This window comes from Mytilus trossulus, chromosome 4 (assembly GCF_036588685.1).
Source record: "Mytilus trossulus isolate FHL-02 chromosome 4, PNRI_Mtr1.1.1.hap1, whole genome shotgun sequence".
Classification (NCBI taxonomy): domain Eukaryota; kingdom Metazoa; phylum Mollusca; class Bivalvia; order Mytilida; family Mytilidae; genus Mytilus; species Mytilus trossulus.
The window spans coordinates 16,246,107-16,261,286 of record NC_086376.1 but is presented as its reverse complement, the minus strand read 5'-3'; the positions used below and the strand labels follow the sequence as shown (position 1 = coordinate 16,261,286).

Below are 15,180 nucleotides of genomic sequence, written 5' to 3'. Positions count from 1 at the left end.
ATACAAATCTTAGGCAATGAAATAAAACAGTCACTTTTCTTGGCCTCGGTAGATATGAAGATTTGTTCACCCTCAAAATATCATATTTCCCTCGGGCAGAGCCCTTGTAAATTATGAATATTCTTGGGTGAAAAAATCTTCATATCTCCCTCAGGCACGGTAAATTAACGTATATTATTCCCTCATATCATTGTAAATTGTTTATTTAAGACTTTTCATAATTTTGATGTATGTTTTAGGATGTTATGAATAGAATATAAAAATTTAATCAAATCAATGAAAATGAATGCAACAACTTATGCCCCTTTAACTTTATACCAGTATTCATGACTAAACAATCTTATTATATGCATATATTATTATTTCAGTCAATTGAAAACATGATTAATGCTAATATTGATGCATCAATGGTGATAATGCCCACATTAATTCATCCAAAAAGTCGTGGAGAAATTCGTCTTAAAAGTACCGACCCATTTGATCACCCTGCTATAGATCCTCACTACCTAGAACAGGAGGAGGATGTGAATGTTTTGATAGAAGGTTTGTGTAGTTAAGTTTGGTTACTTAGTGTTAAGCAGGTCGTTTTGTACTTGATACCTATTTAGAAATGTATTCTTTTGAAATATCTTGATATTGGTAATTAAATTTCTCATATTCCTACACCATTCATCCTTTTTCTGACTTGCTGATTATTTTTATTTAATTAATGTGTAATTTGTTTGATCTAAGTTCTTCTTTGGTCAAAATTCAATAATGACATCAAATTTTCTTGCTTTCCTCAAGAAATTGTGACGTCATGAAAAAATGTACCATGCCTGATGACATCGCATAAGAAATAATGGGTTTTTGTCAACTTTTCCCTTCTAAATTTTTTTATTTGAATGTCACTTAAAATGATTCTTTTGTAGACAAAATGTGCATCTGGCATACAAAATTTCAATCCTTGTATCTACAATGAGTTTACTTTCAGATGTTACAGACACAACTTGAATAATAACAGGATTTAGAAGTTTTGTTAAAAACATCTCTTATTGAATTCCTTATATAATTGAGAATTGATATTTAAATAATATTAATTATAGATCTAAGGGATGCTGCTTTACTTTTCCTGAGGTTTTTTGTTTATTTTAACAGGTATCAGGGTTACACAAAAATTAATCAAAACAAAGGAACTCCAGAAATTTGGAGCAAAAGAATCGAATCTTGTTGTCCTAAATCCTAAATGTTCACATACAGAATATGATTCTGATGCATTCTGGGAGTGTGGTATACGTAATGCAGGTCAAACTGTTTATCACCCCACAAGTACATGTCGTATGGGTGCTACCAATGATCCTACTGCAGTAGTTGACTCTCAGTTGAGGTATTTATTACTGTAGATTCATTATCATTTGTTGGATAACATTTTTTTAAAGCTATACACAAATTTAAATGTTCAACAAAATTTAATTTTTCTCTAGGCTTGTATGCAGATTTTAGCAAATTCACCAAATCATATTCACGATTAAGGTGGTACCCAACACCTTCACTAAAATTAATTTGACTGGTTTAATTTTTATAAAATTTTAACAAAGTAGTTACTTTGACCATTTGACAAAAACATAAAAAAAAATTGAACCAATCGTTTTATCAGAAAAATTACACTGATACATGTATATAGCAGTTTGACCCATACTTATTTTGAACATTGAGAAGCTTAATATTCCCTTAAAACACAACATAATTAAAATGTGTAGCTGATTTAACCGAGTTATCTCCTTGTAGTGTTAGGTACCACCTTAAATAATATTTCTCCTCATCCACAAACATTTTGACATAAATCACATGAGTATATATGGAAGGGTAAAATGAAATATATATTTCCTACTTAAATTGTTGCGTCTGTTTCATTATGACCTATATCTGAGTTTTTGAGCCTTTAATGTTTATGTCACTAAACAAAACATATCAGTCCTAGATTTTTATATTGGTATCATATTGTTCTTGTCATCCGGTGTAGTTGCCGTCCTCAGTGTAGTCCGAAGACACTTAGTTTCCTGACAATAACTTTAGTTTAATTGAATGGATCTCTATGAAATTTAATCACAAGGTTTATTCCACAAAAGGAAGGTTGGGATTGCTTTTGGGGGTTATGATCTCAATAATTGAGGAGCAATTGGGCCAACATGGGTCAAAATAAGTATTTTCTAGTTTCCAGACAATAACTTGTGTGTATGTCTATGGATCTTTCTGAAATTGTACCTCAAGGTTCAATACCAAAAAAGGAAGGTTGAGATTGATTATGGGGGTGGTATCAAGCTGCGCCCTGTGGAGCATTTTATTTGCAATTGATATAGTCAATGTTTAGGTTTGGTCTGTGGTTAAAATTTTTAAGACATCAATAACTTTGTCAAACTGTTTCATTGACATATAACCAACATTTCCTGATATATTAATAGGCTAATTTTTCTTTTTGTACAACTTAATTTGATATTCTGAACATTTGCAGGGTAAAAGGAATAGCAGGCCTGAGAGTGGTAGATGCATCTGTCATGAGGAATATTCCATCAGGCAATACCAATGCTCCATCCATTATGATTGGGGAGAAGGCATCAGATATGATCAGAGGGAAGGATACAGTGGCAGATATTAGAGCAAAGACAAAGAATTTATGATAGATATTTTGTTTTAATTACTTTTGATATAAAACAGCTGTAAAGATCAAAGGTCTCGATCAAAAAGGTTTTGGCAGTACTTAAAAGTATAAAATTTGTACTCGAAATAACAAATCCAGTATTTTGATTGGTTGATTTCTGAACCTGAGTACCATACTCGAAGGTTTTATGACCACAAGGTCATGACTTATTTTGATAGAATATATGAGAAAACCACACAAATCACATTAGATTATACATTATACCTTAGAGTTGTGTTTGCACTGTTTTAATAGTCCAGAGGGGTATCATGTTCATGGTCTATTGTTTCTTACCTGTGTCACTTCCTCACACAATACAACAATAATCAGTTCAGACCGTTAACTACAAGACTTTTGAGGAACTACAATTTTGATTATAAAATAAGATTTTTTTTATTCATCAAATTAGAAAAAAGTGAAATGTGATGTTATTTTATATTTATAATTTACAAAACAAAAAATTACGCATATGTGCAAGAGTCCCCCATTTTAAACCACTATTATATTACATTTCATTGTAAACAACAATTTTACACAAATGAAATTAGAAAAAAAACAGTTATTTACTGCCACTAGATGGTCAGAAGAAACTCTGTATCATAATTGTAGATTTATTTATAATTTATAATCAAGTAAATTTTTATAATTTGTTTTTACTTTATTAATTGAATTTTATAATTTTACATGCATGTTTGTTTATGATGCTTGTCCTTGTTGAATCAGATGGATGCTCATCAATGATACTTTATTTTTTTTACTATTGTATTTTGGTTGTATAAAGCACATTGTTGCCATATAATGTTTGTTTTGCTATTCTAGAGAATATTTAAATGTTGTCTGTTAATTTTTTACGATGTGTTTATATTACCAGGATGATTTGTTAATTCTTTGGGAGAAGAATTTTTAATATTTAGAGGAAATATGTGAGGTAAAATTAAGGAATAACAGTACTGTAGTTGAAGAGTTGCCACCATCAATTGTAGATTTGACGGTCGCAAAGGCAGTTTTACTGGTGACGCGTAGCGGAGACAGTAAAACGGAGATTTGCGACAGTCAAATCAAAATTGACGGTGGCAACTCTTCAACTACAGTACTGTTATTCCAATTCTAAGATTTTTGCGCAAAGACGTCATTGCTAAACGTGACGTCATACAAATGAAAACTTACAAACTGGAGATTATTGCGTTACCTGAACGATTCAAATTCGGATAAAATTACATTAAAACGGCGAATTCGAGGTAGGTGTTGTTTTATTTTCGATCATATAGTAGTAATCGAACATTTGTTGATTCAACAATTCAAAATGGCGGGTCCATCCTTAGTTACGCCTGGTCAACTGTGGATTTGACAGCAACTTTTAGCCAATGAAAAAAATTGTTACATACAAATTGCATTAGAATTTTGATTTTTTGTATATTTTTTTCATTTTTTACTGATAAATGGGCTTAATTTTGTTATTTTTGTAGTAAACCTTTAAGATATAGTCTAAGGTTAAAGTTTCAATTCTGTTTTCTAACTTAACTTTGCCTCAATCAAACATAATGAAACTTAAACATACTACCGATACTTATTACCACAATACTCAGATCAAGTACAAATTTGGGTAACGTCACATTTACGTTCTTCTGTGATTTCGCTTTAGAACTTCATGTGATATTTAAGCAAGGGCATCATCTGTGTCCCATGTATACATTCCCCATTTATTTATATGTTATGTTTGTATCATATTTTACAAAAAATGTATTTGTCTACCTTCACTCAGGATTATTAGAACAATCTTTTTTCTTTAATTTCTCTGGATATTTTTGTTTTTCAATGATTATTCAGTGGAAATATTTATTCCATGCACATGAATTTGTAAAAGTTTCAATTTATGGTTAATTAACCTATTCATGAGGTGTGAGAGCCTCTTATTGGTATATTTAATAATGTTTTCTTTTTCTTATTTTAGTTCTCTGACAGAACTTAGCTATTGCTTTGAATGTACTTCATTATCTGCTTTCAAAGAAAATGAAATCCGTTCTATATATATGGAGAGAGAGAGAGAGAGATAGAGAGAGTGTTTTTAGATGATATTTTTCCTCACTTTTGAAGATAATATATTGTTTCTGCTTGAATATATAATTATGGTTAGAGCATGCAACCAAATTAATTCGTGTTTGTGATTATGATTTAGTAAACAAAATGAGTATAATCTAAAGTGCGAGACATTCTTGTACTAGCTAACCTAATGTAATATCCTTAATAGTATGCTTAGTATAGAATACTATTAAATTGTATGTTCAATACCATTGATAAGTATTAGTCGTCTCTGATCAAATCAAAATAACTCACTGTTTCATAGGCTACTTAAAAAAAAACATTTGTTTAAATCAATAATAAAGTTTTCCCTGGTACAACATGTACATATTATAACTTTTTCAATATCACACACACACACTATCAACCCTCAACCAATTTAATCCCTAGAGCAGAGCGCAATGAGATTATTTTTGTGTTCAAGGTTGATATGGGCATTTATACTAAGAGAATCATACAATTTTCTCAATGTTTAAACATTTTAACTGATAAAAATTACCATTGTACCTCAGAGCAATATCATATATTTGGAGGGATTTTACTTCCCATTATAAAGATAATAATGCTCATACATTTGTTAACCTGATTTTACCTCATAACTTGTTTCACATTCAATATAAATGACAAAGAAAGCAGTACCTTACTAATAGATTATTGTTGATCATCTAAACAGATTGATTTTCTTGCTTCAGCCAGGACGGCGAAATTGAGAAAAGCAATAAAGTTGAGATGACAAATGATAATCTGTTAATCCCTATTTTACCTATGATGACGTTGTTAGTTTCATTGACAATAGACACATGTGATCTTAGTTTCTATCAATAATTTTGCATATCACTATACTGTGCTGAGAAAGAAAATTATCAGTCAGTTAGAACAAAGAAAAATTTCTTAAAACAGTACCATTCAACTCATTGTAACACTCCACAGAGCTTTAGGTGGAGTGTTATTATGTGTGTACATGTTCTATTACAGATCAATGATTTATTTCTATGTGTAAAGATACTACAGGTGTACTTGTAACTGTTGTGTTTAAAATAAAAAAGAGCTTTTATGTAGTAATTTAGCTTTGTTACAGATTTATTGAAAACCATTTCCAAATTTATTTATTAGAACTATGTGTATATTTATATGAAAATAAAGTCTTAAAAAATTGTTGACTGTCTGTTTTTTTATTATTTCAATTTTGCTAATCACTGATTCTGTCTTGAACAGAGACGGTTTGAATCCAAATATTAAGGTGTAACACGAGTGTCACAAGCTTATTTATCTCTTCTGAACACATTTGGTATTTATAAGAAAATTATTGCATGCCTTTATTATTGTGATTTTGTTGTTTTAGACTAAAATGCGATTTTTGAGCATTATGTTTTAACTGTTTTGTCTGTCTGTTCTTTCGTTTGTCCGTCTGTCTGTCCCGCTTCAGGTTAAAGTTTTTGGTTGTGGTAGTTTTTGATGAAGTTGCAGTCCAATCAAATTGAAACTTAGTAAACATGTTCCCCCATGATATAATCTTTCTAATTTAATGCAAAATAAGAGATTTGATTCCATTTTCAAGGTCCACTGAACATAGAAAATGATAGTGTTGATGGGGCATCCATGTACTTGTGACACATTCTTGTTTTGTAAATTATATCACTTAAGTCAATGCAAATATACATATGCATTGGTGGTTGTTATTTTAGCTCTCTGTAGACATTTCAAATAAGCATTATCTTTTCTTGTGTTAGCAAAAAGTTTAAATTGTGGTAGACCTTAAACATTATCTGTGTTTGTTATTGTTCACAACCATTTAATGTCAAAACTCATATTCCATCAATATCTAAATGCATCTGTAGACATAAAAAAAAACTGATTTTGTCAAGCCTGTGTCTTTTGTCACATAAAGCTCAACATAAGGATAGTAATCTGGTGGCGGCGATGTTAGCTAACTTCTAAAAAGCTCAATATTTTAGAAATGGGGAGACCTGGATGCTTTGTACTTTGTATATATATAGATGTCTTATGTTACGAAGTTTCTGTTTTTCACATGTCCATTGTCCTTGACCTCATTTTCATGGTTCAACATTTCAATGACTACTTGAAAAAAGTTAACATTTTGTGTAACGTTATTTTCTTTGTAATAATGTGAAATAGGATAACTATATTTGGTATGTGCATACCTTGCAAGTTCCTCGTGCCCTTCAGACCGTTTTCAGTCGACTTCGACCTCATTTCATGGATCAGTGAACAAGGTAAAGTTTTGGTGGTCAAGGCCATATCTCAGATAATATAAGCAATAGGTCTACTATATTTGGTGTATGGATTGATGGTAAGGTGTATATGTCCAACTTGCAGGTTTCATCTGACCTTGAGATAATTGTATTGGTTAATTGGTCAATGCTTAGTTTTCTAGGTTAGGTCGATATCACATTTGCAACATTTCCACATGGTACCATCATCATGAACAGAGCTGAAGGTATGGGTCCAATGGAATATGCCAATATCCTGACTACAGTCTCATTCTCACGAACATTAGCAAGAACTAAAGCACGACAAACTATTTTTACTGGACCTGATTTACACTTGAGTTTTGAGGTCCTGTTCGTATCATTGAAATTATTGAGAGGAGACTACGGCATAGGACTGTAGAAGAAATGGGTTTCAGACTCATTAGATCAGCTGTCCACAAAAGATTAAAACCATCTGGTTGTCACGTTCAAGAGATTTATGAAGAGAATCATGAATATTTATTGAGGCTTTCATTTCTGTAGAAATACAAACATTTAGCATTGGCTAAGGATTATCAGCAACGTTAATTGAATAGGTCATATTTGAATGCATATACCCTATCCAATTAGAGACATTTTTCTTGTCTCATGTCATTGCCGTTTGCTTGTTTTCTTCGTGTTTAATTTCTGCATCTGTGGCAATCCCGATCTTGATCTGATTTCAGAACTAAAATGCACAAGGATGTGTCTTGTAAGCATCCATCGAAGTACAACGAGTTTGTTTTCTTATCGGTCCTATATATATATATATATCAGTCTAAAGATTTGCACAACGGTACTGATATAAGGTGTCAACACGATTTTATAACAACATTTTCGTTTAATAACACCTTATATCAGTACCGTTGTGCAAATCTTTAGACTGATATAATTTTTTCCTTATCTGCATAGTATCGCCTATTCTAGACGATCCGGTACATAGTAAATTTGCTGGTTGGTCCTTTTTATAGACTTTTAATATATATATACAACTCGTCTAAACATCAACCCAACAATGTTAGATCTGTAAATTTGCTTTCGCAAATTTTTGGTTCTTCCCTCGCCGGGATTCGAACCCATGCTACTGTGATATCGTGACACCAAATCGCCTGCACTGCAGCCGTCCCGCTAGACCACACGACCACCTGGGCTCTCAATATACAACTCGTCTAAACATCAACCCAACAATGTTAGATCTGTAAATTTGCTTTCGCAAATTTTTGGTTCTTCCCTCGCCGGGATTCAAACCCATGCTACTGTGATATCGTGACACCAAATCGCCTGCACTGCAGCCGTCCCGCTAGACCACACGACCACCTGGGCTCTCAAAAAAAGAGCTTTCGGTGGCCATATGTTACCTTTCCACGTCAGTTTTAATCTAGCGGCGTACTACAGTACATGATATATAAGGCATGAAGATGTTATTGTTACAGATCAGCTAAATTATCTATAGTAAAGGATCCTACAAATTAATGTAAGATACAGTCACAGAAAATAATTATATTTATAAGTACGTCTAAGTCAGTGACAACCCTACAACAGATGTATCCATCGGATCGCCATCAATGATGGTGATACATAGCTGTGTACATAATGTATATACAACTCGTCTAAACATCAACCCAACAATGTTAGATCTGTAAATTTGCTTTCGCAAATTTTTGGTTCTTCCCTCGCCGGGATTCGAACCCTTGCTACTGTGATATCGTGACACCAAATCGCCTGCACTGCAGCCGTCCCGCTAGACCACACGACCACCTGGGCTCTCAAAAAAAGAGCTTTCGGTGGCCATATGTTACCTTTCCACGTCAGTTTTAATCTAGCGGCGTACTACAGTACATGATATATAAGGCATGAAGATGTTATTGTTACAGATCAGCTAAATTATCTATAGTAAAGGGATATATATATTTATATATATATGACGCCTCTACAACCTTTAGAATCTTTAATAATAGTTTTCTCTGACTGTAGCAATATCACACCAGATATCATAGCTATTTAAAGTTCCATGTGTATATCTGATTGCCAACTCACCTGACATAAAGACAGATTTTACCGTAACATATCCAATATATAGGCTTGTGTCCACCTCGCATAGTTCGTCCGATTGGTAATGAAAAAGGCATCGCAACATTTCAGCTACCATTTTCAAATGTGAAAACCACTACCCATACCGCTCAGCCCTTATGTTCTGTAACAATATCTCAACTGCACGAAGAAACATATATCCAAATGCGAAGGCTGGTGATAGTTTACAAGAGTGTATTCTAAATTCTTCAAACAATGGCAACATATGTTCGTTTAAAATAAGAGGGGGGGGGGGGAATGCGATACCTTCAGCGCTTTTGGGTGTTTCAGCAGAGACAGCATATGAACTGTGACATACATTAGGGTCAATATTAAATAACGATTTTCGTCTTAAAATCAATTGAAGAATGCTTTTTTTTTAAATTAACTAAAAGATCCATGAGAGTTAGCATCATATACTAAAATTCATCCTCGAACACGTCTGGAATAGACCATTTTACATTTGGGCAACCATGATCATACAACTCTAGCCATGGGGTGAAATGTATTTTTACCATCGATTGTTTCAGCATTGAAGTCAATATTTTCTGCTCACTCCTGTATAATACGACCACCTTTTCTAAATAAAGTAATACCATTAGGTACATAGAACATGTCATGGATTCTGTCTATTTCCAAATTTGCTAATCTAGTCTGATATCTACGTACTTTTATAGGATGCACAAAAACCATCAATCTAATTAAAATATTGATCTATTGTAACTTGTTGTGGCAATACATATTAAAAATGTTTCTTTGTTTATGATAAATCCCAACCCAATCATCAAATATTTGTAGCAAAATGCTGATTTTCAAATTCAAATCTGTGTAAAATCTATGGTTTAAATATTCTGCCAGTGATAAAAATAGTGTTATGCAAAACTACGTCATAAAACAGATATGAAAAACAATAATAACAGTTGTTTGCTATGAATTTTAAATGGACACATGATTTAACATTTGCATTTGTTACAAACCAATTCTTTGCCTTTGGAAGTTGTTTAGTCGAGCACAAGATAAATGTTACCACTCAAAACAGGAACTACACATTACACTGGCCTCCTTTGAATCTACATCTCGTGTGCATATGTTACAAACATATATGTAGATATGGTTCTTTTTCTCCTCTTTATATACGCTCTAAACAGCCAGGGGTGTAGCTAGGCCAAAATGATGTGTACTCAAAGCCGGGGGTAAGTCATATGGCGAGGGGTATATATGGGGTCCCTCAAAGCTCTGGTGTCAATAGTGATTAATAGAGAATTCTGCATTCTCGCAATTTCCTGGAACTTAACATGACCTCATAAAAATCATATAATAATTTGAAGAAAAAAATAATCAGAGATAAACAAACTGCTAATGTGTATTGGGTTGAGCTAGCTTGGATAATAAGGAGCAGCGTCTGTGCAACTTACATGCTATTTTTCAAAACGAGAAAATACATAAATAAATACAATTACATTTCTCTTTGTTTTAGTCTTTTTTTCACCTTTTCATTCTCAAATATAATTCTAAAAATCAAGGAACATTTCCTTCTTATACAGAAAAAAAGTGTGTCTGATGAAATAATTTTTATTTTTCCACGGTTTTTGTTTAAAGCACCAAGCCAGATAATCGCTTGATTATAATTGTATTTCTCAAGTCTTCTTATGGTACTGAAAGACCATTCTGCGATTGCATCGGCAACACAATCACAATGCGTGTTCCGTAAATGAAAAGAGTATACTAGTTTCCGGAATGTAGTATAGCTACAAAGTGACTATTATCATATTTGTATTTTACTTTTTAATTTATCTTATTATTTCACTTCTATCAGAGATATATAATTGATATGTCTCTGCTTTTATTCATAATAGATTCGCCATATTTTTATTTTTGTCAAATTTTCGATGTGTACACAGTTTTTTTTAAAGTTTTTTTTAGATAAGAAGTTTAAGTGTTTATATGAGCAACAGAAACAAAAGTTTTAAAATAGAAAATTTTGATATTTAATTATTATTTTTAAATTTTTATTTTAGTTAGATATAATTCAATCAGAGTCGGTGACGGTCAAATAGCAAATTTGCTGTATTTTGCCGGTGCCGGTCAAATAGCCACTGCCTTTTTTCTTATGGTGTGCTTTCAATGCTGTATATATACATGTTTATATTATTATTTTTGTTGTCTGTTTGGTATTAAATAATTAATAATTTATTATTATATAACACTTGTATATTAATACAATGAAGGTTTCGTACCGCTAAAATAATAAAAAAAAATGTTGCTATTTTCTTTCAGTTAGCCATGATATTAGGAGCCGACGTCGGCGACGTTATAAATCAATGGGAAACATTAGCTTTTCGTGCTATTAGGGGGAAAAGGTGGATCATGTCAATTTTTCCGGGGGAACAGTAATTAGATCGATCCAATCCCCCCCCCCCCGGAAAAATTGGCATTGAGGAAGAATGGCTATGAGAAACTGGGCCGGAAGTTTTTGGACTAGTGTAACAAGAAAGCATTTGGAAAAATAATACAATTGTGCGGGAAACAGTTCGCATAGCTACATTGGCGATCAAGAAAAACGTGTAGACTGAGTAATGCCACGAAAAACTATCGCACTATCATAATTCGTTCACAAAAAAAAAAAGAGTCATAAAACACGACAAAAAAATAATTTAAAACAAATCAAGATTACATCTTAATTTAAACAAAAAAGTAACACTGCCGTTAATGACTATAATATCTAGAAACCAACGGCATTTTCGAACAGCTCAGTTTTATATTTTCTCAATTATAGATTATTCAATTTCGGTCCTACTTAAAAGCGCCCGGGAGCGTCCAAGAGCGCCCGGGAACAGAAAAAGCGCCCGGAGAAGGGAAATTAGCGCCCAGAGAAAAAAATATAAAATTAGAATAAAATTTTTAACAATATTTTTTTCGCAACTGCATGGTGAACACTTTCTTATTCCTATACTGATACAGATTTATTATATCTTTTTTTTCAAGCTTAAACTGTTCCAATGGCTATGCTTATCAGGGTTTTTTAAAATGCAAAGTTTTAAATTTACACCAACAGACCAAACTCCTGCTCTTTATCCCCGTGTTTTAACTACGGTACATGTATAGTACTACGTTATTTGCTGATTTATTATGTGTAACTCTTTTAATGTAATTGTTAAAATTGAAACATTCATACTTGTTTTTGTGCTTTATAACAAATGTCTATGTAAATTTTTGATTAAAAATGATTAATTAATGAAGAATCAGAAAAACAATTTAGTGAACTGGTAAATGGACAATTGGTCTCACTTCATTTAACAGTGAGCACATATCTTGTCAAGGTTTAGTTGCTCTGCTTTCTAAATTAAATTAAACTCGTTTTTTATTGGTCACGCAGTACAGTAATTTATATTGGATAAAAAATTCAATTTAAAAGTAGAACTCACTTTTGAATTTCACTTTTCAGAAACACCAGAAAACAGGTAGTCAACATTTTAATAATTTAGAATTTTTATGTTTAAATATGTCTTAGTTTGTCGTTGAAACTTCTATCAGCGTAGCCAATTTGTTAAAGAACATTGTGTTTCGTCGTTTGTTCTTTTTTCAAAAGTTATTCTTGATTTGATTTGAGCTTTTCGTCGTTTGTTCATTTCTTCAGAAAGAATCATCGTTTATGTAGCGAATTATATATAGTATTTATTCAACTTGAGCATTTCGTCGTTTGTTCAATTTTTATCAACGCTTGTTGTCGTCGTTGAGATTTGTACAGCTTTTGTTACTTAATTTGTATTTAATTTTTCGTTAGTTATGAATCGTCCTAAGAGAAAAGTCGCGATAATAGACTATAAAAAATTTAATAATTTTGGAACGTCTGGTATAGATGACATGGCATATGAGTATGTATTTCAGAAAATGGCCGATAATAACTCAGATCGGGATGAATTAGAACTGCATGCAGAGGAAGATGACATGCTTGATCTAATGTCAGATGATGAGAATAATAAGATAAATGAGGCCGCAGCATTGATATTCACCACGCCCCTCAAGAAAAATAGCAAAGAGTGTGAAGAGTTGAAACCTCGGGAGTCCGATGAAGAGCTGGAATTAAGAGTTAAGCTATTAGAAGAAAAGAAACAAAGACTCAAGAGGGAGCAGCTCAACCAACGTATCAAAGAATTAGAGGCGGAAGTGGATGGGCTATCAAAATCAGAAGAAAAGCCCAAAAAGAAATCAAAGAAATCAAAGGGTGAGATCACTTTAACAAATTTAAGAGCTAATGATAAATTAAATAAAGAGGTTAATGATGAATTGAAGAGGTTAGGTTTGGATTTTGACACTAAATTTAGTGGAAAGTCCGAGCTCGCTGAAACTTCAAAAGAGAAAAACGTGAAATTTAAAAGCGAAAAAGTAACAAATGAACAAGAGTTATTGCAGCAATTAAAAAAAATGAATTTAGCTAAGGGTTCTATTTCTAAAACTACTCAACATAAGAAAAAACATTTGGATTCTAAATCTCAGAAGGTAGTACAGTTGCCTGAATCTGTATTGAGAGGGAACAGTAGTACCGAGTCTGAATCTGAAACAAGTTCAAATTCCAGCTCTGAGGATTCATCTGATTATGAATTGTCAGCAAAATTATCATCAAGGAAAAAGAGTAAAAAGTTAAAGTCAGGACTTAAAATAAAATCTGCAGATAAAGTTATAAATCCACAGTCTTTTCCACATAATTTTTTACAATATGAGTATGTGAGTAAAGATTTGGAGTTTAAGCAATTGAATTTTAAAATGCTTGTTGCAGGTGAACTTGAAATTATAAATAATTTCTGCAAAAATAAATTGGAAAAAGAAGGACGTTTAAAATTATTACAGAAAATCGCATACTTTAGCTCCATTTATAACTGGGCATCGGTTTTAGAATTTTACGCCGCTTGGTTAAGATTAATTGAATTAGGTAGAAAAACTTGGTCTGATGACTCACAGATTTTGGAAAATGTTATGTTAAGTGGACAAAGTTTGCCAAAAGAAGTGCGGCAAGCCAATTTTAGATCAGTGTCCAAAAACCAGAATGGTAAAGAGCAAATTTGGTTTTGTGTTAAGTATCAACGCAATAAATGTGAGCACAGCAACTCAACTCACACTACAGTTATTAGAGGTATAACTAGAACTGTGCATCACATATGTGCTTCATGTTGGCAAAAAGAACATATCCAAAAAACACACCCGGAGTGTTCAGACAATTGCCCAAATAAAAAAGCCTGACTACTAAATGCATGTTTACATAAGAAAGATCATTGTAAATTGTGTATTGCAGTTTTTGAAGTTATTTTACCAGAACAAAATTTTCTTTTGAATTTGCACAATTCCTTCATTGGCGTTCCAGGATATAATTTTGATTTATTTAAAGTTCCAGTTTATTCTAAATTATGCATTAAGTTTTGGAGACAAGAATTATTTGATTATAACGATCAAGAAATCTGTGATATGTTAGAATTTGGTTGGCCTTTAGGTTTTGATAGAAAATTTGAAGAATTTGGAAACAGTAAAATTGTCAAAAATCATACTGGGGCAAGAAATTTTGCCAAAGAGATTGATAAATATATTAAAAAGGAGGTAGGCTATGGTGCCGTACTAGGTCCTTTTGCATCAAACCCGTTTAATGATCTTTTGGTAATATCTCCTTTGAATTCTGTGCCAAAGGCAAACTCGGAAGAAAGGAGAGTTATCATGGATTTGAGTTTTCCGAAGGGCAAATCTGTCAATGATGGAATTGATAAAAATGTTTATTTAGGTAAACATATAGAACTACATTATCCTAATGTGGATAATTTTATTGAAATTATTAAAGAAAAAGGGAAATTCTGTAAAATTTTTAAAAGGGACTTGCGCAGAGCGTATAGACAAATTCCAGTAGATCCAAAAGATTATAATTTAATTGGTTTTACCTGGAAAGGTCATTTTTTTATTGATAGAGTTTTACCTATGGGTTTAAAATCTAGTGCTTTTATTTGTCAGTCAGTGACTAATGCTGTCAGATTTATAGCCAAAAAGCATGATATATCTTTGATAAATTATTTAGATGATTTTGCTGGTGCTGAAATTAGTGAAAAAGCAGATATTTCATATACA

At 32.3% G+C, this 15,180-nt stretch overlaps 2 protein-coding genes across 6 annotated transcripts in view; both read left to right on the top strand.

The window, feature by feature from the left end:
• Window positions 1-5,912, top strand: part of LOC134714776 (glucose dehydrogenase [FAD, quinone]-like) — a 29,966-nt gene extending 24,054 nt beyond the window's left edge. For all 5 annotated transcript variants that reach the window (XM_063576329.1, XM_063576327.1, XM_063576328.1 and 2 more), the window contains exons 10-12: window positions 369-543; window positions 1,138-1,366; window positions 2,492-5,912. In XM_063576329.1, coding sequence (XP_063432399.1) covers window positions 369-543; window positions 1,138-1,366; window positions 2,492-2,657 — 570 coding nt within the window. In that variant the 3' untranslated portion in view covers window positions 2,658-5,912. The remainder of the gene's footprint in view (window positions 1-368; window positions 544-1,137; window positions 1,367-2,491) is intronic.
• Window positions 5,913-12,939: 7,027 nt separating this feature from the next.
• LOC134716454 (protein hook-like) lies at window positions 12,940-13,781 on the top strand. Its single transcript, XM_063579454.1, has 2 exons — window positions 12,940-13,708; window positions 13,768-13,781. Exons 1-2 carry the CDS (start codon window positions 12,940-12,942, stop codon window positions 13,779-13,781), a joined length of 783 nt encoding a protein of 260 aa, XP_063435524.1.
• The last annotated feature ends 1,399 nt before the right edge of the window (window positions 13,782-15,180 follow it).

Coding starts and splice junctions, on each gene's coding strand:
- LOC134716454 (XM_063579454.1), top strand. CDS start 12,940: ATGGCATATGAGTATGTATTTCAGAAAATGGCCGATAATAACTCAGAT.